We start from the raw sequence: 27,987 nt of genomic DNA, 5'->3' as shown, positions 1-27,987 counted from the left end.
CGGAACAGGGCTCATAGGAGCTCTGGCTGTTTTATAGCTGAAGCCGGAAACTTATTCAGGATGCTGACGCACGTCAGCATTAACACATGACAGCAGGCACCAGAAGTGTCCTGGTGGCGATGGGACAGCAACAGGAGAGCAGCTAAGCCTCGCAGCTCCTTGCGGGCCTGAAATCTTAACCCAGAGGCATGCAAAGATGCTAATTCTGTCATGCGATGCTATTCCTCTTTTTTTTCCATTGGTCCCAGAGAAGAATATTTGTGTGCATCGGTAGCAGAGTGCCATACCGCTTGTGCAATGTACATAGGATGGTCAGAGGAGGCATGGTTCGCGTCTGAGCAGCAGCAGCGTTGCGCAGAGGAGGGAGCTCTGTAGCAGTGCTCATTGAGGAGTGATGCTGAAGTTGTTTTCTTTTTGTTAACAGAGAAAATTCCTACGTTAAACAGTATGCTTATGCTGCTTAGTGGCTTTATGCCAGTAAATAAAAATATGTGGAATGTTTTCAGACATTGGCTTTATATATAGCAACATTCAGATAAAGCATGAGGAGATGGTTTTGTTTTTGCTGTTTTCAATTGACATGTTTTTCATCAGCACAGCTTTTGGGCTGATTGAGGGGAGGTAACGTATCTAAGCTGTTAGTACCTAAGCTAATTTTTCAGAGATCCGGGATGAAACTCTGGCCATCCCTTATTTTCGTTTGAGGTCTTGCAGGGAATCTTCTGGGCAGATTTTGCAATGCTGTAAATAACACGGAAATAAAGCGGAAGACTGCTTTTGTGTGTGTCGTGTTGATGCTATAGTAAGAAACTGCTCTTTGCTCTCATTTGGAGACACCTGCCCTTGCAGTGGTTGGTTTGCTCGCAGGAGAGCTGCCTGGCCGCAGGTCACGTTAGCTTTTAGCGTGGCTGCTTTCAGTGCGGAATATAGCGCCCAGAGTCCCTTCTTGGTGGCCTCTCTGAACTGCATTGTTTCTTGCTATCTTAATGGGAAAAAATCTGCGTGTTAGAAACCTGCTGACACGGTTGGTGACATCTGCTTCCGCCTCGCAGCTGTGCGGATGGCTCCTTCCCCGTGCCCCTGGGCCGGGGATGCTGAACGCAGCACCTTGGAGCCTGGATGGGGCTGCATAAGAGGCTTGTCCTGCCTCGCTGCTGCCCCTTGCCCTCAGTTCTGCCGCTCGCGTTGTGCTCTGGAAGTGCAAGCCTGGATTTAACACCCCCGTGCCCCGCCGCCTGCCGCTGAGCCCATTCTCTCCGCCCGTCCTGCCCCGCTGCAGCCAGACTCCCTCGGCTCAGCTTCGTGACTCTGTTCTGCAGAGCGCCCGTTCCTGGCGGTTTGCATCGCTTTCAAGAGAAACTTAAAAAGCCCGGAGATACCAGGTGTCTGCCTCTGTGTTCTGACATGACAGGGTTATTCATCTTAGAGAACTGCAGCTGGGTACAGTCAGTGGTAAAAACAGACTGAACATTTTGTGCCTTGTTACTACTTGAATTCATTGCACAGAGCTCTCTTGCTATTTCTAGATGGCTTCCTCTTGTCAGTGACCTTCTCTTGTTTTTCTGGTGCACGTAGCTGACTCCATGGCCTGAAAGACTTAGACCTGGATCCTGCAAAACTTAACTTCTGATGGAAATAGCCCTGGGGAAAGCTTTGCAAGATCAGAGCATTTGCTGTCTTTGAAGGCTGGGGGTGACTTTCCTCATGCTCAAAGTCAAAATCTTTTCCGGGAACGGAGAGGGCAGATCTGCGTGCAGAGGTGTGGATAAATGTCAGCAAATGCACATAGCAGCATGGATGCTTGTAAGCCCCGTATCTCAGTTAAATACAAAGTCATGCAGCAGAATTTGGGCTTCTTCATAAGAAGCATTGGTGGTTTCTGGACTGAAGCTGGATTGCTCAGCCAGGAAAGTTGTCTGCAATCATCCCTACAGGCCTACTTAAAGGATTTCCTTTAAATGGTAAAAGAAATGTTTTCTTTTGGCTTCTCATAAGATGGACCACCGTTTGCTGGGTTGAAGGAGCAGAATGAGAACTCCAGATTTTCCCAGCTTTACAAGATGCATACCAAAAACTTCAGTCAAAATTGAAATTGCAGATCTCACTACAGCCGGTGGACTCGGTGGCTTTCCTCCTGTGAAACCCTGCACCGGTGTCCATGGAATTGGCCGGTCCGGTGAGCCTTGTGGTCCTTGCACCATTACTCCTGTCCTTCATCTGGGGGTTCCCAGCTTTCCAGCAGAACACAGGGTCTTGTCTTCAGGCTTGGCAGCAGCGGGAGATGAGAAGTCTGTTGCCCTGTGAGCTCAGCTGCTCCACGTGTCTTTGCTGAAGCCCCTTGCCCAGAAAAGACTTCGTATGATGTATTTTCTTGTTACTTAATCTGCTGAAGTTGGACATAAGTTGGGCTGACTCCTGGGTATTCTGAAGGCTGACTGTCTGACGTAAGCGGCAGAAATGGCAGAGTTCACTGGCTGACAAATAGACAGAGGATCTTGCTTACTTGATAGCATGTTTATTTTTTTCAGTGGAGTCCAAACAACATTTGAAGTGCTTAAGTTTGTGTTCTTTTACCCTTTATAGTATGCGTTTGCCTCCTGGTATAGCGTGAGGCACACTGATACTTTTATTTTTAAAGCTAAAGACCTTATGGTTTCTATTCAATTTAGGATTTTGAAACAAACAGCAGGGAAAAAAAAAACGAGTATTTGCAGTTCACACTTACATTTTCTACTTCAACTTTATCTTATTTTTTGAACTAGATAAAAATAGATTGGAAATATTCTAAGAGAAAACACAGATAATCAAGGCAGGAGTAAAGAAATACCCAAGTGAATCCTGCTAATATGTCAGGAATGGTGACCTGTTAATATACACCATCACTGATTAAATTAACATTCATAAACTGAGAATTCCTGTTACTGTATATGGTCTCTTGACAAAATTCAGCTGGTGTATGGGAGGATGAAGTTGCACTTAAAATGTAAATCATACTGTGAATAACCTCACTTGTCTACACACAGTATGAACAATGTTGTGGGCTTAATCTCCGTGTTTATGTTTCCTGTTTAACTGGGGATGGTGTGTGAAGATGATAAATGTTTGGTATTTAAGTTGGTGGCATGTTACCTTTAAACGTGATGCTTCTGCTGTGCTTGCGTGAGCATCAAATGAGGTTGACCATTCATTTTGAGTCTGCAGCCTTCCTTCAGGTGCAGCAGGAGCTTGGCCTATCACTGCCTCGTTTCAGATTGCTAGCAAAGAAAATGGCTTCGTAGTCTGCTCCACCGCCCTGTTTTTTCCCTGCCCTTCCCTGGAGGATAAGCTGCTCAGAATTAGCATATTGCAGTTGGTCCTTGATCCGCTCTTAAGGCCTTATTTTTCCTCTTTGGAAGGCATATTATCAAAGAAGCAACCGAAAGCAGCTCTTGCTGCCCACCAGTCTTTTTGTTCAGGTACTTCTCAGCTCACAGCGGGTGGGATGTAAGGTACCTCCCTGTCTCGTCTCCCTTTGTGCAGGGCTTTGCAGTTGTTGGAGCTGAGGTTTCCCTTCCCCTCCTCTTATGCCTGCCAGCTCACCAGTTCAGTTGCTCTGTTCCTGTTCCTTCACGTGGGTGACCAGGAATGGTGGATCAGTAGATGCAGCTATGCTTCTCCTTTTCTTCATTCATATTTCGTCCTTGGAAATAACCGACGTCCAACAGTGGCTACTGTAGCTTCTCCCATGACAGGATCTTTGCCCAGCATGTGTGTTCCTGATGGTGATTTTAGTGTAACATTTCCATTCCTGCTCCCCCACTCCCTGCACCCTGAAGCAGTTTTGAGAAGACAGAACAGTTTTTCTGAGGACTGAGGTCTGATCACTTCTGGCACCTTAAAATCTCACGTAGCCTTAATCATCTGGGGCTCCTGCTTATTCAGGACAATTGTACAGCTCTGATTTATGAAGACTTCCTATTTTCATCGTGGTCAGACTTGCGCACCCCCAACTCCTGGTGCAAGGTGTACGGATTTACCTTCACCTTCAAAAATCAACATCTAAAATACAGTGGAATGAATGCAAAGGAGTTGTCTGTCTGCCCCCACCTTTAGAGAGAATAATGGGAGAAGGAACTGAACATGTTAGGTACTACCGATGTAGCTCACTGCTTTCTAGGCTGTAAGGTGCTCTGCTTCTGGAAAGTGTAAAAACTAGGCTGAAGTGGCAGTCAGGGAGCAAAAGGCACAAACAGATGCATTCTCAGGACAAGCCTTCCAGATATTCAGAATTTAGAGGGGTGAAGCTGCTGTACAAACCTTCAGCCTTTTAGGTGAGGTGAGTAGTAATAGGATGTGGAAGAAATGGAGATACAAAAGTATATATGCACATATGAACTGCCAAATTAATAATGTGAGATCTTTTCACCTAGAGCTGGCAATCAGGAAACCTAGCCATCATTCCCTTTCCTGAAGACATTTGAGCCTCATAAACGTGAACACCAGACAGTCTCAGTTGGATATGTCTACCCAAGATCCGTCTCTTGCCCAGGAAGCTGTCAGCAGGGAAGGATTGTTTTCTTGCGTAGTGAGGAGAGGCTGGCTGCGGGGAATTCTGGCACGGGACTGCCTGCCGTCAGCCCGTCAGATAGCTGGAAGGGGGCATGCTGAATATACGTTCAGTTGTTGATATGTCCAAGAAAATAGGTGATAGACATTTGTTCCAAGCTATGCTTTCAAATTTTTGCGTCTAGGAGCCCTTGCTACTTGGCTTCTGCTGAAAACCACAACGCTTCCCCCTCCTCTCCCAGTACAACCTATTAATTTTGACTTGTCTCCGGTACTCCAGAAGATATCTTCTGTGCAGCCTGACTAGCTTTGCCCTTGGAATTAAAACCCACAGCGATGAAGCCAAGAGAGAGAATCCTGAAATTGAAGCAAGAGCCTGAGACTTCAGTAAACAGGATGGAGAAGACACGAAGCAGAGAACCCAGCCAAAAGAATGGCTAGCATTGAAATTGCTCTAAAACAACCCAAAACAACAGAGGTTCTCCCAGAAACATATCAAAACTTTCTGTCCACCAATATGCTATGATTCTTTGTGGGGTGATTCGATGTGCGCATGTTTCAGCTAGTTCTTTCTTGATTATCGCTTACAATTTTCCTTCAGTGTTACAGAATCTGAGTTCCAAAGCCTTTCAGATATCTGAATTAACCTCCCCCCAAGCAGCAGAAATTTGCCAAAAGCTTAATGGAAATGATTTATCGTAAAAGCACTCTTTGCACCAAAACCCCAGCCTCACCCTCTGCGAGGTGAGAGGACGATTTTCTGAAGCTTCAGCCTTTAAGGCTGCACGTTCAGCAGGTGCTGAAAAGAAGTGGGGTGTTCTTGGTATTGTCCAGCATTACGTTGTCACGTTTGAAGCCAGTACTTCACTTGTACATCCTTACGACTTTTCTGAAGCTATTGCCTGCGGTGATGTCCCACCGTGCTGAAGCGTGCTGTGGCACCTTCCGTAGGTGAACTCAGGCTTAGGTTGAGATCCAGGTTAGGAGGTGGACACAGCACTAAGCTGCTTTGGATCACAGCAAAGTTTTATCAGCAGTCAGAAAGGCAGCTGTTGCTCACCCATGCTTACATGTGTGATTATCTTCAGCTTCATGAGTAAGGGTGAGCTGTCTGAGTACAGATAGTTTTACGCTGCCTTCCACTAATTGCAGTAAGGTAAAGCATTCAAAATATCTATTATAAATACCTAGGAGCCATAGCTGAAGCTTCAAAACCTCTCCTGCTCTGCAGATTTTAATCAGTTTTACCACGGTGTGTGAAGTAAACGACAGAAGCACCTTTAAAATGGCTGTTGTATGGGAAGGAATAAGAGTGTGGGCAGAGAGCAGTGTCTGGCTTCTGAGGAAAGAATAAGGTGGTGTCTAAAAGATACAGGGATGCAGGAAGGATCTGAATTCTTCCTGCTCATCTAGCAAATCGAGGAGTGGTTATGCAAGCCCTAATGCAACACGTCTTCATGAAATACGTCCTCGTTCTTTCCGGTAAATAGGATTTTTGTTGTCAGCACCACGCGCTTCCCAGGAGGGCACGTGGCTTTCTTCTGGGCTGAGGCTGCTGGAATTTTTCAGAGCACTACCTTGCCACCTCTGTTGTGATGACTAAAGAAACTGTTTTAGCTCCAGATAGCTTAAAAAGAGGTTTCTTTGTGCAGGGAAAGTTTACAATGTGCTTACTGATAAGGTGTTAGTGTGTGTTCCAGGTAGACGTGCTTGAGAACTGAAGACAATTGAGGAATGTGATGGCAAAATCCACTGCACCGCTGAGTCCTTACAGCTGGCTGAAAATTGATAAATAGCTGGACATGCTCTACATTTTCCCTATTACATTTATTAATATTAATATATGTTAAAGGAGCACCAGAAACACTAACTACAGGTACAGTTGAACATTTGTGCAGTTTTCATAAATAGTGGAAGCAGTGACATTAAACATATGCAGGAATCCCCATAGTTATAAATATTTACAAATATTTAGTTCGGCAAAAGCACCTTATTCAGATGTTCCTAGCTGCACTCACTAATGCAGCGTGCGTATTTGTCACACGGCATACTCCTCAAACTGATAGTTGAATTAGTCTGAATGCAAGGGCTTTCCCTTGGCATATCACTTTGTATTTCACAAATATTTAAATTTCATTACAGTTCAGCAAAACACACCACTTCAACTGCGCGCAATTAACACACAAGCGTTGCGGCGTCGGCATTGATTCATTTGCCAGCGAGAGAGACCCAATGCACTATGTGGCGTGTGAGCAAGATTACGCGCAGTAATTAATAATCCTTATCAGAGCCACCTAAGCGTCTCTTGGTATGCCGTGAATTGCAGCTCAAGAGATGCTTATAATTTCCTAACTCAGGCAATTTCCAAAAGACCCGAGCGTGGGAGCTTGTGTCCCGCTGAAATGCAGCTCTGAAGCATTTTGCCTTTAGACATCTGTAGGCTGTTTTTCCACTGAGATAATCAAGTGAAGGTTAAAGGCCAGGCCGAGCCCAGAACGTGTGGGCATTATCTTGTCAAAGAAGCTGAGTGTGGGGTGCGGGAGGGGGGACGAAGCTGCTCTGCAGTTAACCACACGCAGCTCTGAATGTTTGCTACCTGTTAAAATTTGCCTTGATTGCTTTAACTGAAACAGAGAAGCTCATATTTTTCGGAAGTTTCAGTTTATTTTGTGCATAGGGCAGCTTTTTGTTATCAGATTTCCTGTTTCTCCTGTTTAGTCAGTCCTTAGTGGGTTCCCTTGCTGGTTACGGGTCTTTTTCGCAAAGCAACAGCAGACAGAGCCATTTTTTTAAAATCAGAAAATTAAATTGCAAACCCTCAAAATACAAAAGGAAGATTGGGGCACAGTCTAGCATCAAGAGAGTTCTTAAGGCTTAGGGTTTTAAAGCTGAGAAGGGCTTTTTTTTGCCCCGAAACACACTGTGATTTAGTGTGATGGTTCTGTTCCCCATGGCTTTAATATAACAACACGGATAACAGCATCAGCACGGATGAGCAACACGGGCCTCACCTTGGGTTAGCATCACAAATCCTTATCCACGGTCCTCGGAGTGGGTGTGAAGCCCGAGCGCGGGCTGTGCGGCAGCATCGCCAGCGCCGGCACACCCTATATTTCCTGTCAATAGCGTCTGGGTAGTTTGTTTTCAGCCGTAATTGTGGAGAAATATTTATGCTGTGAGAAAACATCACAGTTCAGACGGAGCCCCGCAGTGGGTTTTCTTTAGTCGTTTTCTGAGGCTTCAACAGACAACAACAAATTTTAGGCTTCGTTGGTACAACTGGGGAGGTTGCTTAATTTTTTATTTTTGTTTTTCAGTTTTGAAAAGGTTTGAAAACTATATCAAGAAGAGTCTTTGTAGAAACTGGGGTCAAAATTGGCCGAAACAATACATGTCTAATGAAATTTCTATAAGCCACCCAGATACAAATTGTTTTTTTCATTTACATTTCACTACAGATGTCAATGAAAGCACAGTTCCTTCTAAAGCATCATAATGTATGTAAACCATTGCAGGAAGCATAGCATGCGAAGCTTAGGAGACTGCAGATGGAGAGAAAAGGCTCCTGATTTCATAAAAATAACAAAACCTGTTTTAACATATTGTGCATTAAATATTGTTCATTTGCATACTTTCTATGGCTAGGTTATAAAAGCCCACCATGTGGTGGACTTGTTGGAAGTCTGAAAAGATAGTCTTTCTCCAAATGGAGATGTGTTAGTGGAAGCTGCTGCTTAATTATAAAACAAAAATAACTGTTTTTCTCTGTTTTTTTTTTGTTTCTTGGTGTGTGTGTGTTGGGTTATTTACTTTTGTAGGTTTTTAGAGTCTGATTTTTATGTTGTTTACATAAAATTCAATAGAATTAGGAAGGGAAGCATAGGTGCAAGCACTGCAAATTCTGCTAGCTTGGGTTCGGTGTTGTACAACAGTCTGCCTGCTTGGAGCCAGCAGCAGCAGGGACTCCTCGATCAGGGTTTCCAGCAGATAGCCAGGCAGATTGTAGAGTGCCACTTACATTATTTTTTTGCATCTTTATATAGAATTGCATAATTTTATGTACAGCATAGCCGCGGCTGAAACTTTGATAGTACAAATGTACAATACCACAGATTAAAATGAGAAATTGCTGTCAGAAGCATAAATAGAAAATCTGAAAAAAGGAGAAGGAAAAAATCAGTGTTTGTGGGGTGGAAGTCTTGCATACACACGCACATATGTTGTCAGGGCTTGAAGAAGGATGGAGTGAGACATGCTTGTGGGGAGCAGGTTCCCTGCCTTAATAGCCTTGGCCTGGCCCGGTCCCTTTCCACCTCCAGGATTTCATGAGCCTCGAGCAGTGGGTGGCATCGGAGCACAGACCCCCATTAAGCCCAGGCTTGGAGAAGTCTCATCGATGGCTGGAGCATATGCAGCATTAAAGGTTTTGAAGGTTAACACTGCCAGCTTAAAATCAATCTGCTAATTTATAAGCTGCCAACATAAAGAGTGCGGGCGAGCGTAACGCGAGCGGGACGCCCGCGCCGGGCAGCCAGTGTGCTCCTGCGTCCAGAGGGATGTGAGGGGAATCGGAGCAGCCCGGAGAGCTGGACTAGGCGTGCGTCTTGCTGGAGAGGGTGCAAACAAAACTGGGAAGTGGGAAAGGAATAATAGTGACCTTTCTTAGGATAAGGGAATTCTTAAGAAAAAAGCGATTTTCAGTGGAACTCGAGGTTTTTCACCGGGGAAGCCCTGTGCTAGGGGAAGCGCTTTTTGCAAGCCCCATGGAGATCCATTTGCACCTCGCCAAGCTGCGAGGTGCTGAGGTTTGCTGCTCATCACCTGCTTCTCTGCAGGCCTGCTTGCTCCTGGCTGGCTGTCAAAGCGTGGGGGTCTTCTCAGCACTGGCAGGGGGCCCTGTGGGTTGACCTGCTGCCTCTGACCCCTCTCAGGAGAACACCCCTAGGCCCACCGAGGATGCTTCAGGCTGAGGAGCACCCCCCCACACACATCCACCAGGTGTGTCTGGATTTGGAGACCCAAGGCGGGGCTGAGGGGGTGGACGGGGGCAGTGGTCAAGAGGCTTAGATGGCAGGGTGAAGCTAGTTGCGGGCTCGGAGGGTCAACTGGCAAACCTGGGGGAGAAAGCACATTAAAAGTGCAGCTGGCACCTCTTCTCAAGCCTCATAACTGCCTCTCGTCGTTCCCTCCTCACCAAGTGCTACGTCCTTCACTATGTTTTATATGAATGTATGCACCGAAACCTGACTTTTCCTAATCATTCTTATTTCCTCTTAGTTAAAAATTAAAAAAAATGTATCTGTGAGTGCCAGATACAAGTTACCCATCTTGTTGACTGTTTGCTGTGTGAAGGCCTTGTAGAAAAAAACACTGTGGTAAAGCAGACTTTGGTGCTTCGACTCTTGGACACCCCATCTGATGAAAGCTTTGCAAATCCTGTCCTTAATTAGGCAGCCTGGCTCTCGGTTCTTCCCATGGATGTGTGCAAGTTGAGAGGGCTGGGATGAATCCTTCCTTGAGAGACTATTGAAAGATTCTTCTCTAAAGAAGCAATTCTCTTATAAGTAAGCTCAGAAGCGGGTGGTACCATGCCCACAAGGAAGCCGGTCCTTTTGCCTTTAGCTCGGGGTGTGAGGTTCGCGCAGCAGACGGGAAGTGACCGGCGTTTGATGAAGTTAAAACGATGCACTGAGAGAGTTGTCCCAGTTTGTGGGAACGCTTCTGCATACACCGAAAGAGAGAAGGACCTTTGGAGAAACCAGTGTGCAAAGTCATATAATTAAAGGCTTATTCAGAAAAGCATGCGCACAAGGGAACTGAACTGGTCTTGCAAAGCCGGCGTTGGTGATGGCATATTTTGGTTCAAGTGCATGACCGCTGAGCTCAGTGATGTTCCTTCAGAGAGTATGCGTAGTTAAGATGTAACGGGGGTTTTGGTTAAAACACTCAATAAAGAGAAAGCAAACGTCCAGCTGAAATAGCAGGCAGAAAAGCTGAGCCAAGGTGGACTTGCAGTATTTTGTGGTGGGGTGGGGAAGGATCCACGTGTGCCAGGTTTCAGCAGGGCAGCGATGCAGGACAGCATTAAGTGAACCAGAAATCAGGCTACACAACACGCAGAGCCTCTGCACGACAAAAATGCCATGTTTCCTGTTTCTGTGACCTAAGCAGCATCGTTGTCAACTGATGGTGACTTCTGTCTTACCTTCTATTAGTCTGACTTTGTTAATTTTTTCCTTTTCCCTCGTCCATTCTCCACAGCAGCAGCAGGAGATGCTGGCAATGAAGCATCAGCAGGAGCTGCTGGAGCACCAGAGAAAGTTGGAGCAGCACCGACAGGAGCAGGAGCTGGAGAAGCAGCACCGAGAGCAAAAACTTCAACAGCTGAAAAACAAAGAGAAAGGAAAAGAGAGTAAGTAGCAGAAGCTCGCTTGTTTTGGTGATGACAGGTAGAGTAAATGAATGGAAGCCATAAAGCAGCATTATAAAGCTGAAGAAGCCTTCCTGATAGCCTTTCTACAGGGCTTGGCTGCACAGGAGCTTATGTAAACGGTTAGGAGGTACTGAGGGTAAAAGAGAAATTTATTTCTATGCTTTATCTTCATTTTTGTCTTACTAAATGCCGTTTTAGCGTTTTTCAAAAGGAAGCGTATCATCTCTTTATTTGATTTAACATTTTCTGAAGTATTTTTGGCAGCATTCCTAATGGAGGCAGAATATTAAAACCATAAAATACACCAGATGCACACTGCTTTTCTTTTTCTTTACTTTTCTTAATTTCACTCTTTTAGGATGTAGGCGAGTTCTCAGTTTTTAGCTTTAAAGTGTTCTCATTCAGAAAGTACTTCTTTCATGAGGTACAGATTGTGGTTGGCTTTCCCATGTGCTATTATGCACTTGACGAGATTCAGTAAAATGATTATTGCCTCACAAATCTCCTTATCAAAGACACTTTGGTTGCTTGTTCCGTTTTCTTTTAGAAGTGAATGGAAGGAAAAATACCTTGCAAAGTTGTACTATCAACTCGTTAGGTCTTCATTCCAAATGACACAAGGAAGCCTGTAATGGAAGCAGCATAGAGGGCTAAACGGTACCAGGAGATGAGGTACTGTCTGGGGACCAGCGACAAGATAAAGCTCCAAGAACAACTTTTCTAGCAGGAAGGGGCTGGGGTGTAGGAGGCTGAAAATTTTTTCATAAGGTTGAATTCCCCACTGCCTGTGTATGCATCTTGCAAGGACAAGCTGTTGAAGCTGCACTCAGATGAGGGAACGTGCAGACCTACCCCAATATCTTAGCAAAGCGGTTCATAGAAGCCCCAGCACGTGCGTGCGTTTGTATTGGGTTTTGTTTGTTTCTTCTAAGTATTGGGAGAGAAAGCAAAGGGTCAGAATTTCCTTAAAAGAAGCAGTGTGACTTTCAGGAGTGAGTAAAGGTGATGACAGTGCAGGTTGGCTACTTCGGTGTGCAGCTGGCTGCCACAAGCGATTCTTCCCATTGTCCTCTGGTTGCTTTCTGTTGTTTTCCAAAATAAAGGCAGTGAGTTTGAACTGGGTGAGAGCTATAAGCACGTCCACTTCACCCCGCCGTTCTCATCAACCGTTGATTTTGTATCGATGTTTTCTATGGCTGATATCTGTCTATTCTCCTTAAGATAATTTACAATAAACAAAAATGCCCGGGTCTCTGTAAAATGACAAAGGCATCTGAAGCACCTTTTGGATGAAACATAGGTGTAGAGGGAAGAACAGAACTTGGGGATGCTAAGTTGAAGATCCTGTTCCCATGGCTACAGTTTTATTTTTAAAATACTTTTATTTAAGAAGTACTATAGTGTATAATCATTATAGCAGCTAAGCTCTTAAGAATACTTATTTTTCTCACATCAGAAAGTTTTGCTAAGCGTAACAGTTAAAATTGTCCAAATCTGAAGTGAGGAGTGTGTAATAGATGAAGAATATAGTTTATTTTCCATCCTTCCCCCATCACTGTAAGAGAAAAATAGATTGCTTTGTACCTTCTAGAAGGCAATGCTCAAATAGGGTTAGATTAACATAATACCAGATGCTTGCTTTCTCATCTCGGGATCCTTACCCCATCCCTTATGAACCGAAATCTGCTATCATAAAGCTTTTGATCAAAAGCATGTCTCTAACAAAAGAAGGAAAACCCACATGAAACTAAAGGTGCTTTTTGTGCAGGGGAAGGAGTGATAGATGGTTGTCCTGTCTTTCCACTGCTACAATTCAACCTAGAACCAGTCTTGTGCATCAGTGTTTCCAGACAGGCCTAATCTGTCTTCCCATCTCCCTCCTTCTGGGCATGGACCATTCAACCCCTTGCTGCTCAGGCAGCCTTTGACTGTGGCTTGTTTTAGGCTTTCTCCTACAGGCTGGCTGGCTATGATCAGCCCACACTATCATTAAGGGCTTTCTCTCATTAATTCCCATTTGTTCTGCTCCTCTGTTCTTGCATTGTGCAATCTCCTTCTCCTTGCAGGAGCTTGGTCCTGCTTCAGACCTCCTGTATTCTCTTCCCACTGCCCCTGCCTTATCCCATATTCAGTTGTAGTTCAATTCTGGGACAGGATATAACCTGTTTTTTGTTGTTGTTGTTTTGTTTTTGTTTTTCCCCTCTGGTTGTAGCCTGGCTCAATCCTTTGGCTCTCAATCTCTTGATTTAGACCCATCCTGTCTGTAGTACTTTGCTCATCGGGGCTCTCTCCTGTTTGCAGTCCTTATCACTTGATCTGCTCTTTGCTCCCTGCTCCTCTCAAACGCTTGGGCCCTCTGAAGCGTAAGTGCTTGCTTTGCAGCTTGGTTCTCCACACCATGGGCAGCTGCTGCCCCAGCCAGTTCTTGTTCACCAGTTCCTTCCCTCGTCCTTCTTTTTCTCTGCCACGGTCTCTCAGTTCTCCTAGGGTTCAATGTCTTGCTTCCTGCCTGTGGAAGCAAGATACTTTCCATACATGTGAGCTTTGCATGTCTGGCTTGTGCTCTTGCCCTCCTTGCCTATACCCCTGCACAGTGTATAAAATAACGTCATGTATGGGCCAGATTGTGCCTTTTTGCCTTCGGCTTCCTCCTCTTTAATGTCTTCACTGGGTATTGCAGAGTACTTCTGCCTGTATCATATCACTGCATATATAATATGTTAAAAGGGAATTATATATATATATATATTTATATTTAATCTTTCAATTCTCAAAGGTCAAGAGCTGAGTAATGGTCAGATCTTCTCTCATGATAGCTTTGTCCATGGCTCCAGCATTGCCCAGGAAAGAGAAGGCCTACGTGTTTTTATCCTGTTAAGCATATGTGGGGCTCTTCAGCTTCTAGTTAAGGAGGAAGACGTGCCAGGGAAGCTTTTGCAAACCTCAGGATCCAAAAATGCTTGGCTTCAAATCTTCTAAATAATGGCAGATGTATCCAAAACCAATAGAACCAAGCCATGTTTGATTATTTTTAAAATGTTAATAGATCAGAGATGACACTTTTTGGAGAGATAAGGCCTTTATGTATGAATTTGTCACCTATTCTGGTCTAGCCATGTGGCTCGCTACACTTATATGATTTTATCTCCAGCTCCTCAGTTGAACTTCCTGCTGGGGTGCATGCCAAACCTACGTTTTGTAGAACTAGTGAGAAATGTGGGGCTCCAAAAAAGCAATTTTTCAAGCTTTTCAACTCTGCTTCAGTGGTTGAGCAATATTACATCTTCAGGCACTGCTTTATAGAATTATTGCAGTTTACTTCTCTTGTGGAGATATAAAAAAAATGTTTCCCTAGTCTGTCAAATGGCACCACATTGTTGAGCAGGATCCAGGAGACAAAAGATCACCCTGTCGTATTTTGAGTTTTCTACTCCCAGAAGAGCAGACGGTTTTCCTGGCCTTTTCATTTTCTTGTAGCCCAGATATTTTCCTTTGGAATTCTTGGTTTACCCTGTGGTATAGATGAACCATCATTTTCCACATGTTCTCCTTGCCAAACTTTCTATGCATTACTCCATCAGGAACTCTGCCTGCGAATCTGTTCTGTCAACTGAATGATAATTTTAATCCATCATCACAGTAAAACAGACTGGTCTCTATTGTGGAGGAAATAATGATTAGAAATTACACAGTTGACATTTTAACTCTACACTACAAAATTACTGACTTTTTTCTTTAAATGTTAGATTTTCTATTTGAAGAAATAGATTGCACACTTGTAAATGAATTGGAATATTATGTAGGTCTTATTGTACACAGATACTTTTGAACAAAGAGGTCCTTATTTACAGGATTTTTCAAGACAAAATCTACATATGAGACATTCGTTTCATTCCCCTTCTGCTTGCAGATGTGACATTTAAAAACTTGAGTGTACGCAAGACCTTTTCTTAAATACCTTTGATTAAAAGAAAGCTGGAATACCTAGTACAAGTGCTTTATTCTAAGTGTACTTCTATGCAAGTGTAAAAATCCTCTTCAGAAATCTTTTATAAAAAAATGATAAATCTCTGATTAAATCTTCATTTTCAAACATAAGTTCTGATTATATGCAAAGCCAGAGGGGGGGAAAAAGGAGCTCCTTACTGGAGGCACTTTGTTCTTCTCTTTGAAATAAAAGTTCTATTGGGCTGAAAATCAAAGATCTCATCCTGAATCCTTTTAGAAATTTTAATTTTTGAAGTATGCAAATTTTTATTTGTTTCAGCTTTTGTCCAAAGTCAATTCATTAAATAACCTTTTTTATTTTTGTTTTTGACATTTCAGGTGCAGTGGCAAGCACAGAAGTCAAGATGAAATTACAGGAATTTGTCTTAAATAAGAAGAAGGCTTTGGCACACCGGAATCTCAACCACTGCATATCCAGTGATCCTCGCTTCTGGTATGGGTAAGTGGTACTGGGCTTATCTTTATGATTCAGCCGGTGCCACCTTTTTCACAATTGCTGGAATTGCGGGGAATATAGACCTGACGTGTTTACTGAACAGCTGTAACAATGATAGAATTAGGGTTTGACTTTGCTGCTGACATGACGAAAATGAATTTTTCGGAGGGTTTCAGTGTGAATAGTTTTAACACCTTCTGTGATGTTAGAGTATTCTTGTGAGTAGGGGTCTTTGCTGTCATTTTTATTCCATGATTTTTCGAACACATGTTCTACCGTGAAGATCAACCTTTATAAGTTGTGTAGATTTTTACCCAGGATTTGGTCCATCCAGGTGTTACGAAACTTTAAGAAAATGGGGAAATTAGGTTTTACGTTTAGTGAATTGCAACTCAAGATAGTTGAACTAGCATTGTATTTGTAAAGTTTTTAATGCTTACTTCTCATCTTAACCTCTCAAAGATGGAAGTTTTGTTTACTTGGTTCTCTGTAAACTGCTGGAAACATGAGGTGCACTCCATCTCTACTGTAATCATAATTGCCCCGACATCTACATTTTATAATGAAAATTTTCAACTGTGGGTCTATAGAAAACCCAAATGTTATGTGGAGTGAGAAGATAGCAGGTGATATTATAATGATGTGGAAACAATGACTTCTTTGATTAGTTCTAATACACCAAACAGCAAATATAACCGGTGTTACAGGTGGCATTGAGGTACAAGTTTCAGTTCCAGAAATTCGCTTATTTATTGTATAAAAGAAAATCTGAAAATTGGAGATGATTAGAAAAAACATTCACTACTAAGGCATTGTAAATATCTATATTAAAAAAAAAAAAAAAAGTAAAGTGTTTAGGATGTTGTCTTTAGTGGCCACAAAGTTCATGAAATTTTGAAAGACAAAAGCCAAGAAACTTTTGCTCTGAAAATTGTGTTCGAGTTGAGCATCTGATAGTATTTTAAGTCTTAAGCAATAAACATGTATACAGGGATGATGAGTTTGTAGTCAGATGATGTTTCCAAAAGTAAGAAACTAAGCTGAAATTAAATTTGAAAGATATCCCAGCTGTGAGCCAGTACAGAAATGCTGAAGTGTAGTTGGCAGGAAAATTCTAACATTATTCCACCAGGGTGAGATTGAGCAATTTTAATACGTCTGTGAAAATCTCATCTGAGACTTCAAAATTGTATGGTTATGGCACTGGTTAAAGTAGTGAAACATTGGTAGTTTATGCAGAGGTAAAGTCCCACTGAGTTGGTGTCAAGGATATTAGAAGAAATAGGAGAAACTGAATTTCGGTCAAGACAACATAAATCATTTTTCAAAGATAACTGATTTTCCACTGTTCTTAATTGAGACTCACCAAGAAATTTGGGGATTTTATTAAAAGCAGTTGAAGACCCTGTGAGGCACTGTGTTCTCTGCTTTTTTTTTTTTCCCAGTTGGTTAAAATGCCTAACTTTTAATGCTAAAAAAGATATTAAATAAGAATTAAGGATAGTAAATGAATGCTTTCTTCAGAATCTTTGATCTTTTGGCCTTAGAGAAAGCTCACATAGAATTGTCATCATAGATGAATTTAATCTGTTAGAAAAGGGAAAATAAATTTGGAAGTGGTCTGAATTCCTTATACTTTGCACACTTTCAATTAACTGCTTTTTTTCCAAGCATCCAGAGAGGAATCAAAGAGCAGCAGTCTGTAGCATCGTGCACGTTACAGGGCCAGCTGTGGTGCGGGAGGTTATTCAGCTGTCGTGTTTCAGGTTTCGTTCTTTTTCCCACCTTGTTTCAAGCTAATGCTGAGACCCTTCTGAATACAGATGTATTCTTTAAGGTTTATTGTGGCGTGTGTTCATATAAAGATCCCTTTCCAGTGATGCTCCAGAAGTGCAACATGTAGAGACAGCATACACACTGTTGCACAAGGGGCCATCCTCTTACTTTCAGGCTTGCCATTCCCTCATCTTCTCTCCATCTGTTTTGTAGTGGGGAGATGAACAGTATTTTGCTTTCTAACTCAAGGCATGGAGAAGGAAGAAAGAGCCTCAGAGGCCTCACAAATTTTTCTAAGGGCATGCTTCAGTGATAAGTTGCAGGCAGGCAGACGTGAGCTTGTTTTGCCAAGCCTTCGAGGAGGGCAGGCAGCAGCAAGGCTGTGGAACTGCAGTGGAAGGTTTTTAAATGCAGCCCTTCAGTTGTTAAGGGACAAGCTGAAGATTTTAGTTTCCATTCTATTAAAAAAAAAAAAAAAGAACACACAAAAAAAGAGAAAGCCTTTAAATTAATTACGTATTAGTATTTATTTGTATATCATCTCATAGGTTACCAATTCAGTTACAGAGATATTTACGCACATACTTGTAATGTGATTTAATTGGGTGGTGTTTGGATTTAACACACGCAAACGAGGCTTGCAGAAGATAGACTTGATGCTCCTACTGTGAGCAGGCAAACCAATTAAATGGTAACAGATGCTGAAATAGTCTCTTAAATGACACGCCTGCTTTTAAGCACTTCCTTTGGTATTATTAAGGTTTGTGAATTCCTTTAAAAATATTTAAAAGCATTACTTGAAAACAACAGATCTCTTAAGGGTATTGAACACCACAGCAATTTTACGTCAATGGCTTTGACATGAAATACGTTCCGCTCACATGTGAAATAGCGTTTGTGTTGTTGCCCCGGCCCGCTGGGCCTGGCTTGGGTTGTCCACTGAGCTGTGCAGATGCGTTTACCAACAGTATCTCACATGTCCTTAAACTTCACCCAACGCTGTTGCCGGTACATGGCCGCTGAGTGTTTATAATCAGCGAATATTTTCTAATTAATCACAAATGTGGAAGGACATTGATACACACAGACCCTTCAGATGAAAAGCAACCGGTTGTAGGGGTTTTGCAGAATATGGTCGTGGTCCAAAGGATCTGCTACACGAAAGGAAGATGCGATGCTCAATACTATTTCTTTGAGGCTTTCATAGAGGGCTTGCTCAGTCTTCAGCTCTGTGCTGTTCAATCCATTTTGCAGACTCCTTAATATATGCAGCTCCAGTCTATATGTAATTGTTTAAAATTGCTTTGTGGACTATAATTTTCAGATTATGTTAATGATAGGCAACAAAAGAAGAGGTTCTTTTGAATTTCAGTGTCAGACTGTCCCTCCTGTGGATTCTGAATCTGCTGGACAGCCCCGCTCACAAGAGGCTTGGCTCTTGAAGATACTTAACATAAGTAAGAGTGGCTTAACAGGAACATAGACAGAGCACCTCAGGCTTAACAAGCAGGGCTATTATTTCCCTAGGAAGTTTTCAGAAATGCGCTTGGGAAGTAGCCACTCAACGCAGTAACAATCATGAAAGGGAGTTTAGCTGAGTATTTGCATGTTAAGAAGAGAGAGAGAGAGATAATTACACATTAAATTATTCCAGCGTACATGGATGTTGGCATTCTCTGTACACAAAGCATTCTAGCACAGATACATATGTTTGAATATATATTCAGTTTACATTGCATGAATGTGTTTGAAGCGTCACGCATGCTGTGCTGTGTGCGTATGTTTTTGAAGGACCTCACAGCCCAAAGAACAGGGAATGTGTTATGTGAAGGTATGTACTTCCAGGAATGCCTGCAAACTCGATTTAGTATACAATTTCATCTCTTTCAAGACCTCTGAAATTCTTGAACAGGCATGCAGACCAGTGCATTTTGCTCGAAGCAGTGTAGGGTGTTGGATCCCAGTCCTCGAGCAATATAATGTATTCATGTTTGCAGAGTTAAATATCTGTCATTCAGCAACTCCAAAGCACATCTAAACAGGCCCTTTGAGTTCCTGCGCATTCCCTAACAAAGTGATGAAAATAGCTTCAATGTACATGATTGTTCAGCTTAAGTCATGATTTAAAAAAAAGGGGGTTTGGGAAGAAAAAAAAGAAAAGTCTATTGCTTGTATAGGCAAGAGCAGAAATGCCATTGTGTGACATGGTGGGTTTGAGGGCTCTTGGCTTGCAGAGCCTGGGCTTCCTGTTTGTGAAACATCTCTCTGTGCAGCCTTCCTATGGTATGAGCAGATCTGGGCAGAGAAAGCGACTTCTGTTTTCGGGAGGGATTCAAATATTTTTCAGTTTGGTTCTGTTTTGATTTCAGGTGATGATTAAACTGTGCGTGCATGTGGGCATTTATTGGTGCGAATGTAAAAAAGTACGTGCATAGATGTGTGTGAATGCTAACTTATAATACAACAGAGTGAGGACAAAAATTATTTAGCCTGTGTTTACAGGGAAGTTTGGAATATAAAGGGGGGAGGATTAGGAAACCACAGTGAATCATACTGCTTGGTAAGAACTGTTGGGATGAGAATCTTGATGTAGATATTTGAATAAACTTTTCAGAGGTTTTTGTAACAATCATGTAGAAAACTTGATGCAGTTTCCTGGTATTTTTTTAGTCCCTTATATTTTGAAGGGTATAACTTGTATTGGAATTGATACAATACTCATCAAACAGCCTACCTCTGATTTGAGCTTTCAAAATGTACTGTTCAAGGAATTGGATGAATTGGTATAATTTTCAAATGGCTCATTTTTGATCCTTAAAGGACCTTTTATAGCAGAATATTCTAATCAAGGTCTCCAAGAATGCCTGATTATTAAACAATGTAGAATTTCAAATCTTCACTTCTTTTGGTGAAGTGCTTGCTTGGTGTTGTCCCGTATTGTTTAATCATTTAAAGAAGTAAAACAGGGTTTAAGTTCTGTTTATTTGAGCTTAAAATGTAAAATCGTTTGATAGCTGCATGGCTGTCACCTGTATCTGTATCACTTGCTAAGTCAGTTATTCTGTTGATGTAGCTAATCTGCTAACATAAAAAGTCTGGAAATTTCCAGAAGTCTGTACTGATCGGGGTTCAAAGAGCTCCTGAGAAATGGCAAAGCTGGACACAAGTCATTAAGTAGGAAAGATGCAGCCAGCAAGCTGGTAGGAGGTTTAGAAAACTCTTTCATTATTTAATATCCTTAGCAAACAGCGTGTGATTTACTTCCAGCAAGCAGCCTGCTCAAACAAAGCTCTAAATTAGCAGCCTCTACAAGTTAATCTGGAAGGGTGTTGAGTACTTTGGCCTGATCACTGCAAAGTGCTTGGGTGAGGATACAGCGAAGCACAAGGCAGAAGACCCCCTATGGCTGCAGTTACCCAGCTTATATATTTGGCCCCTAATGTGCTCATCCTTTGGTTTTATTTCATCCTTAGGCTTTCTCTCAGGGTTTTATTTAGTGAAGGGAAATTGTTCATTCGTGCTGTGGTTGAGGGGAATAACGACACCCATGCTTAGCTTCAAGGATGTAACTTATCAAAACCCAGCTCAAGTACATGCTTGAAGTTATGGTTAAATACCTTAATGAGTTGTGCCTTGCTCAATGGGATAATTCTTATGCTGAAAATTAAGCATACGTTTAGTTACCTCTCTGTATATTAGACTTTAGACGATCTTTTAGTTCTTTTTAGCATGAGTGCCTAGAATGAGAAAGCTAGTACCAAGAGATTTTCCTTTTTGTTGTTCACAGTGGAGCAGAGAAGGTGAAGCTGCTTTCATTCCCTCTGTGTTTCACTTGGGTAAAGTTTCTCCCTTCTCTTTCTCTTTCCATCTGTGTAGGAAGACACAGCACAGCTCTCTGGACCAGAGCTCCCCACCCCAAAGCGGCGTATCCGGCACCTACAATCACCCTGTCCTGGGGATGTACGATTCCAAAGATGACTTCCCACTCAGAAAAACAGGTAATGCTCACATTGATTTTCTGCGCTACCCGCTGTCTTTACTATGACATGTTGCCCTTATTTCAAAAAAGGAAAAAAAAAAAAAACAACAAAATACAAAACTTATGTAACCAAAAAGCTGTATTTCATGGAGTGATTTATTTAAGCAGCACTCACTCCACCCTGCTCTCCCTCTCCCCCTTTCAGCTGTCACTGAGTGAGCAGTGTTAGAGGGAGCCTGGGATTGCTTTGGGTGTGCAGGCTTGCAAAGCTACATGCAGAAGACAGCTTCGTTGTGTGTCAAAGTTTGTGAGATGTTTTCACAAAGTCAGAACTAATACAGAGATCTGCGTGTCTGAAGTCAAAGTATGTTTTGCTGAGTGAGAAAAGTACCAAGAAAAGTTCATTTCTTCTGGGATTTGCATTTTATATACAAGTTTATATTTAAAATAAATAAAAATGTTTCTGCCAGTCAAAGCGTAGGGACTTCCTGCAAGGGTTTTGCTTCACACCTAGACAGTTATTTCTCAGTTAGGTTTTTCTCTGCATGGTGGCTAAGCAGGTCAGTTATTTCTCAGCTATATATTATGTAAACTAGTTTGTTTTGGTTGGCCGTGGTCCTCAGCTCCATATCACATGCCTAAGCCAACACAGCCTCAGCTTCTAAGCCTGCAAACTTGTGATCGTCAGCAGCTTCCTTTGGGGAACAGCTAAACTTCGAGGAGCTCACCCCAATCTGGGGAGCACTGCTGCTCGCACGGATGGTGCAGACAGTGCTGTGTGTTGGAAGTTGCTTCAGAACAGGAAAAATCTTTCACTGGAGGATGGAATAGGGTTAAGAGGAAAGCAGAGGTGTAATTTGACTTCACATGTTCTGCATGTGCTGCCTAGGTGTTTCTCAGGTATGCTTTGTGGATCTTCAAACGTGCAGGGGTGAGCACTGATAGTCAAAAAGTGTGTTATCCTCGTAGTAAAGAACGGTGATGAAATGTTAACCAAACCTCCCTATGGGTTTTCTGGTGCCTTTGCTCAAATTAGCTGCCCTATCAGTTCCAAAGAACTGGCTGCACCCCCATTTCCTCACAACAATTTCTTCTCCTAATAGTTACAAGTAGAGCAGGTCTTTCACATAGAGTGAATGTTTCAACACAATTCTCATTATCTCTATAAATTGTTGTGAAGGTGGTTTATTTCCTTCTACCATCTGACAAGAAAAAAATAAACCTCTGCACTCTTGCCCTGTGCTTCCTGCCTCCTAGTTCTGTGCCTTAGAAGAGCTTTTGGTGAACTTCTCTTTCTGGATCGTAGCATCTGTCCTGCTGGATGGACCTGTGGATGAATTCCTGGCTGCTGTGCAGTAGATGGTCTTCCCTGTCACCAGGGTGAGCTGGGTGGCAGGTGCCAGACACTTCAGCTGCACAAGAATCAATTAAAAATAGGCAAGCCCTTCGCAGGATGGAGGTTCTTCTGTTCTTCCTGTGCACACCCTGTGCCTTTGTCTGGGGTAGTTGGGACCGCTGGCAAGAAAGCGAGCCCTTTCTGGAGGACTCCAAAGGCAGAGCTTAGAAAACAGGATTTGCTGAAGGACAGGGCATCCTCTAATCTCTGCTTCTAGATAATGACAGACCGAACACCATGTTAGGTGCAGCAGACGCTGCTGCATCATCAGTGCCTGGGACAGCCGAAGAGACGCTGTCTGGGCTTCAGGACTTGGCCTTTCATAGGGAGGGTGAGCGCTGGTGGAGGACTGCCCTCAAAGGAGACTTTCTTCAGTTCTAAAGCCGTCAAAGCACAAGGATGTGCTTTGCATACATGCCTGCCTGGCAGGAGAAACTGCTGGGCTGCTAGCAACCCCTGCTGCCTTTCACTTCTGCTCTGCTGAAGGCTTTCAGTCTCCTCTGGGAAATCACAACATTTCCACACAAGGAAGCATCCCTTGGCATCGTACCCGTTGTATAGGGCCGGTGGACAGCATGATTCTAAGGACTTTTTAGCTCTCTTTCTATTCCTTTCGAAACCAGGCACTCCATTTCCAGGGAATGTGCGTTAGCACCCTCACAGCATAAAAGGTCTTTGATCAAAAAAACTCCCTTTCTCATCAATGTAGGGGTCCTTCCTTGTCAGTTTTAGTTTGAGCATAGGTTGCCCATCTCACTCCAAATGTTCTAACAGTGTGTTTCTGCAGGAAAAAGGAAAGAGTGTCTGCACATCATGCCCCTTTTCTGTTTCCCAGACTGAGTTCCGAACAAGACTCTGGCTGATAAAAGCCCTGTCAGACAGGGTGAATTAAGGATGATAAATGTATCTAATAGCATTATTAAAAATCATTGTTATTTTAAAACAGGAAGATACTTAGCTGATTTTGTTTTTCCAGAACACTGATGCTTCTTTTTTGTGGGCATTGGCATTAATCTTTTGGGGATTGGTATGCAATACGTACAAGTTCAGGTTGCAAGGTTCAGGGGAGATTTTTTTTTTTCTTTTATTTTCCTTTCAATGCAACAGCACTTCAGTCTCTGGCACAAAGATATCCTGCAGAAATCCCATTGCCAAGAATGTTAAGTTGCTTGGAGAAGAAAGACTCCTGAACAGTCTGGTGTAAACAAAAGGCAGGGAAGGCTGGAGCCCATCCTAAATAAAGTTCTTTATTACGAGTGAGCTTTTCAGATTTTTGGCACCAGTCAAAACTCTGGCTTTGTGTTTGTAATTTAAAACCACCATATCATGTAGTCCAATTTTATTAAATTAGATTAAATATTTGCAGTTCAAATAACAGAGTCCATCACAATACAGTTCTGATTACCAGGACTGGAATCCACCCAACATCATTGTTAGGGACGGGGGGACTCGGGGCGCTGCGGGAAGGCAGTTCGAGCGATCATTTCTTCTACGGTGCGTTTTTGGAGTTGGCAGCATGTCCTGCATGTTGAGAAATTGTTCAGGACGAATAAACATGTAATTGCACTGGGTTTTAAAAATACTACCTTTCTTTACTGTCTGATTGTTTAAAGCATTGTGACGTGGAACAGATTATACTTATCCCTCTGCGCACACTTGGCAATAACTTGCCAGTCTAACGCTCAAGTGTGAATGTTGCGTAAGAGAGATGGTTAGCTGGCCACCCTCACTTGTGTAAAAGTACATGTGTGCATGAATAATGCCTTAAGAGTGCTTGAAAACATTCAACATGTGAAGCAGTAAACACTTGCAACGTGTTCCTAATGCATCCTGTCCCCTGAAATCTTACCCTGTCGGATTTGTTTTACCAAATTATGTTCCAGTTTCTTGGCTGTTCAGTTTCTGCATGAAATTGTTGTACTGCGAGGCTGCTGACTGGTACAGTTACTAATTGCTTGAATCCCGCTCTTAGTCTGGCTGTGGGATGCATTTTACTTAGTTCCCTCTATCTAAACTCTTCGGGGCTTTCCCTTTTTTAACTGAACTGAGAACAGTTCAGTTTTCTCCTTTTGCTTTAAATAACTTAATACAAAGATTTTTTACTTCCCCATCAGTAGTTTCCTTTACTATATATATACAGACTTCCCCTACTGCATGCATTTTCCCAACAGCTATCAAGAGGGGAAAATAAAAGTGGTCTTTTCTGCTCCCAAGTCAAGTTTGGTGTCTTCCACATTTAGTGAGGCTTCACTGTGCTGTGTACTGGGACCCTGTAGGAGAACCTCTGGAGTCTTTTGTAGCTGGCTTGATAACCTCAAGAGTCGTTTGTCAACAGTTTCGCTGAAGTTGCCGAAGTTATTTTTAATGCAGATTTTCAGTTCTGTTTTTCAAAGAATATGGAAGCCTTATTTTCTCCCCAGGAACAAGGTTTGTTATGGTGTTTCCTGCTTTTTAGAGTTTGATCAGTGGTTTTATTAAAATATGCTCTCAGTTAGAATGCTGAAATGACCAACATATCATCACGATTCATAGAAGCCTGAAGAGGACTGTTTAACTTTTTAACATGCTTTTCCTCTTGATTGCAAAAGATTTTTTGTTTGTTTGTTTCTAAACATCCTATGTGGGGCTGGACCATGTCCTGTCAGACACTAGCTTTCCTACTTGCTCCTGCAAAGAGATAGAGTCAGGATTCCTGCCGTTCACTGGGACTTGACAGCTAATCAGGATTTCTAACGAAAGCCATAGCTTTTCAATTAGTTGTCATTGAAATCAGTAGTTTTGCCAAACTCAGCACCTGCTAGAATCGCCTGGCCAACACACATTGAGCTCACTGGGATGCATTAACTGGAAACATTTCCCTGTCTGTGTATCTCTATTTAAACCTGACCCCAACGTGAGGGAAACAATCCATTTATTTGAACCACTCCTAAAAGATGCTCTCTGAAGCTGTACATGTAAATGTGGCTGCATCTGTAGGAATCATCCATACAGGCTGTGAAGCAGGCTCAGATCTCGATGTGTTTTTGCTCCTACTGTTGGATAAAGCAAATGTTTCCCAAGACAGCCACCATCCTTCAGCCCTCCTCGTATCCAGGTGGGAGCGATCTGTGCCTTTTCTGCTGCTTGGTTCTTTTGCCCTGAGCTGGCTGCTGGTCTTCAAACCTTTCTCCTGACAGACCTTAATCTGTCAGGGAAGTCAGGATTTTTGATGAAGCTGACGTTACCAAAAATGTGCTCTTTTTCGTTTTGTCCTTTGTGCGTGTCAATGCCCTGGCACTTGCCAAGCCACCATGGTTCATTGGCCACAAGGAGACCTCCTGCATCCACTAAGAGCGAGGGGCAGCTGTTTGTTTGGAGTATTTGGCTCAGTTCCTGGGGCTACTTGGCCTGGGGCTCCTGCAGCTACTGCCCCTGTTTTGTGAAGCATTGCAGGCTCTGGGTCCTGCCTTTTTCTTTACCTCTAGTGTCACAGCCAGCTGCAGATCAGGACATTGAAGGGCATGAAGATTTTAAGGAGGCAAGGATTCCTGTGGTCCCAAATATGTTTTCACTGCAGAACCGTGGGATAGCATCTCAGGGTGTGAATTTCCACTATTTCCAAAGCTAGTCTGAATTTAATGCCAGACTGGGAGCTTACAAAGACATCTTTGGCAAGTATCTGTCCCTGAATTTCCTGGCTAGATAGTAAATGAGGATGTGCATGCGTGTGGTATGTACTTGGGGAGAAATGACAACTAGAAAGTGTCATAGACTCCTCTTTCAGCTACTTTTCTCTGGGGACCAGGAAAAAACAAGCCTGCTACCCAAAAACCTCCATTCCCAGCAATGTCTCTTGCCTTCTGCTCAAGTCGTGACAGACAAAGGAGAACTGGTTATAGGTCAAGTACTGTGTCTTGGGGCTTGTGGTAAAAGCAAGCTGTCCTTAACCTTCACAGCCCACTCAGTTAAAAACTGTCAGGAAAGCTCCAAGGAGAAGTTTTTAGCTCAGCATCATTAGACCGTGGCTTGTGCACTCCTTTGCTGCAGCAACTTCCCTCAGTGAGTAAAGTGATGCAGCAATGTGAAAACTGCTCCTCATGCTTCCCTGTAGCTAGCACAGAGGGGCAGACTCTGGTACATCTGCTGGTGGGAGAGCCACGATGGCCAGTAGTTTTCCTGAATTTCGTCAGTGTTTGGGACCTACTGCAGAGGGAATCTGACAAATGCTTTGCCCGTGCTGATGATCCCAGCAACCACTTCAGCTTTCAGGCACCAGCCTCCTGAAAGAAACAGGAAAGGCCGATGTTCTGGCTGGTTCAAGCATGAGCAGATTATGAACAGCAACTTCCTAAGCCCCATCTCTTAGACGGGCAATGGCGAGATGTGCCTGGGCTGCAGGCTCCCCTTCACTCCCTGCCCGTCACAGGCCGCAGCATGGCCTGTCCCTGCCAGGCCGCGCAGGCAAGCGCTCCTGCACGGTGTGTGCTGGTAGCCTCATGGTGGGGAGCCCACGCACTGGAAATAACCATCTCCTGTTTGCTAGTGCCCTTCTGCTTCTGTTCAAAGGAGAGGAGCCTAAGGGAGGAAAGCGTCCAGCATCCCGAGATGCTGTTGATTTCCTTGCAGAGTTGCAGAAGCACAGGGTTGTTTGAGTAGTGTTTGCGGCTATGCAGGTGAAATTGTTCTGAACTTGTGTTTAAAAGAAGCAAAAGGGAAAAATGAAAGGATTTGTCAATAATTAAATTTTGCATTTATCAAGAAAGGCACAATACCTCTCCGAGTTGGTTCCGATTGTTGGAATGTTTTAAGTGGTTTGTTTTATGACAAAGATTGTTTAGAGGAAAATAGAGTAGGCTGAAATCCCGGTGTCGTGTGGGAGTATAATTTAGAGAAAATCTTTGAGCTCTGTACAGCATGGAGTGTCACTCAAGTTTGAGAGCATCCTTGCTTTCCCACCCACGTTGTCCCCCGGGTGACGTGGTCGGAGGCCCGGCGCTCCTGGGCGGCCTGCTGCGTCCGCAGACCCACGCGCTGCCCTGGGGCCCGCTCTGCAGAGCGGAGGCATTGACCTGCATGAGAAATCTGTATTGTTATAAATATCGTTTCCTGCTCCAAGTGGAGAACGTCAGTCTCTTTAATCCAAAAATAACTTAATAAAGACAAAAATCGCTTATTACCGTGATGCTACACAATAGCTCTTCAGACCAGACCATTGACATTTCAGAGACCAGAACAAACCGAAGCGCAGCTGGAGGAGCAGCAAATGCTTTCTTTATTCTCTCCATTTATTCTGACAGTCACATCTAAAAGCATGCTAGGGAATTCATCGCCCCTCTCTCTTTCCTTGGTGCCAGTGGCAGCTGTGGTGCTCCATGGGCAGCACTGAGCTTTGCCGAGACGCAAAAGGAGCAGCTGCCCCCTCAGGAGCTCTGCTA

General features: G+C 43.2%; 1 protein-coding gene across 17 annotated transcripts in view; it reads left to right on the top strand.

Annotated features, from left to right (window-relative positions):
• The window catches only part of HDAC4 (histone deacetylase 4), a 248,512-nt gene that overhangs the window by 136,625 nt on the left and 83,900 nt on the right, over positions 1-27,987 (top strand). For 14 of the 17 annotated variants that reach the window (XM_066999846.1, XM_066999842.1, XM_066999843.1 and 11 more), the window contains 3 exons: positions 10,807-10,957; positions 15,305-15,425; positions 21,075-21,196. In XM_066999846.1, coding sequence (XP_066855947.1) covers positions 10,807-10,957; positions 15,305-15,425; positions 21,075-21,196 — 394 coding nt within the window. The remainder of the gene's footprint in view (positions 1-10,806; positions 10,958-15,304; positions 15,426-21,074; positions 21,197-27,987) is intronic. The other 3 variants (XM_048050946.2, XM_048050945.2, XM_013178693.3) reach the window with 2 other exon arrangements.

This window comes from Anser cygnoides, chromosome 6 (genome assembly GCF_040182565.1).
Source record: "Anser cygnoides isolate HZ-2024a breed goose chromosome 6, Taihu_goose_T2T_genome, whole genome shotgun sequence".
Taxonomy (NCBI): Eukaryota; Metazoa; Chordata; class Aves; order Anseriformes; family Anatidae; genus Anser; species Anser cygnoides.
Note: the sequence above shows the minus strand (reverse complement) of the source record. Positions and strands in the feature narration are given on the sequence as shown.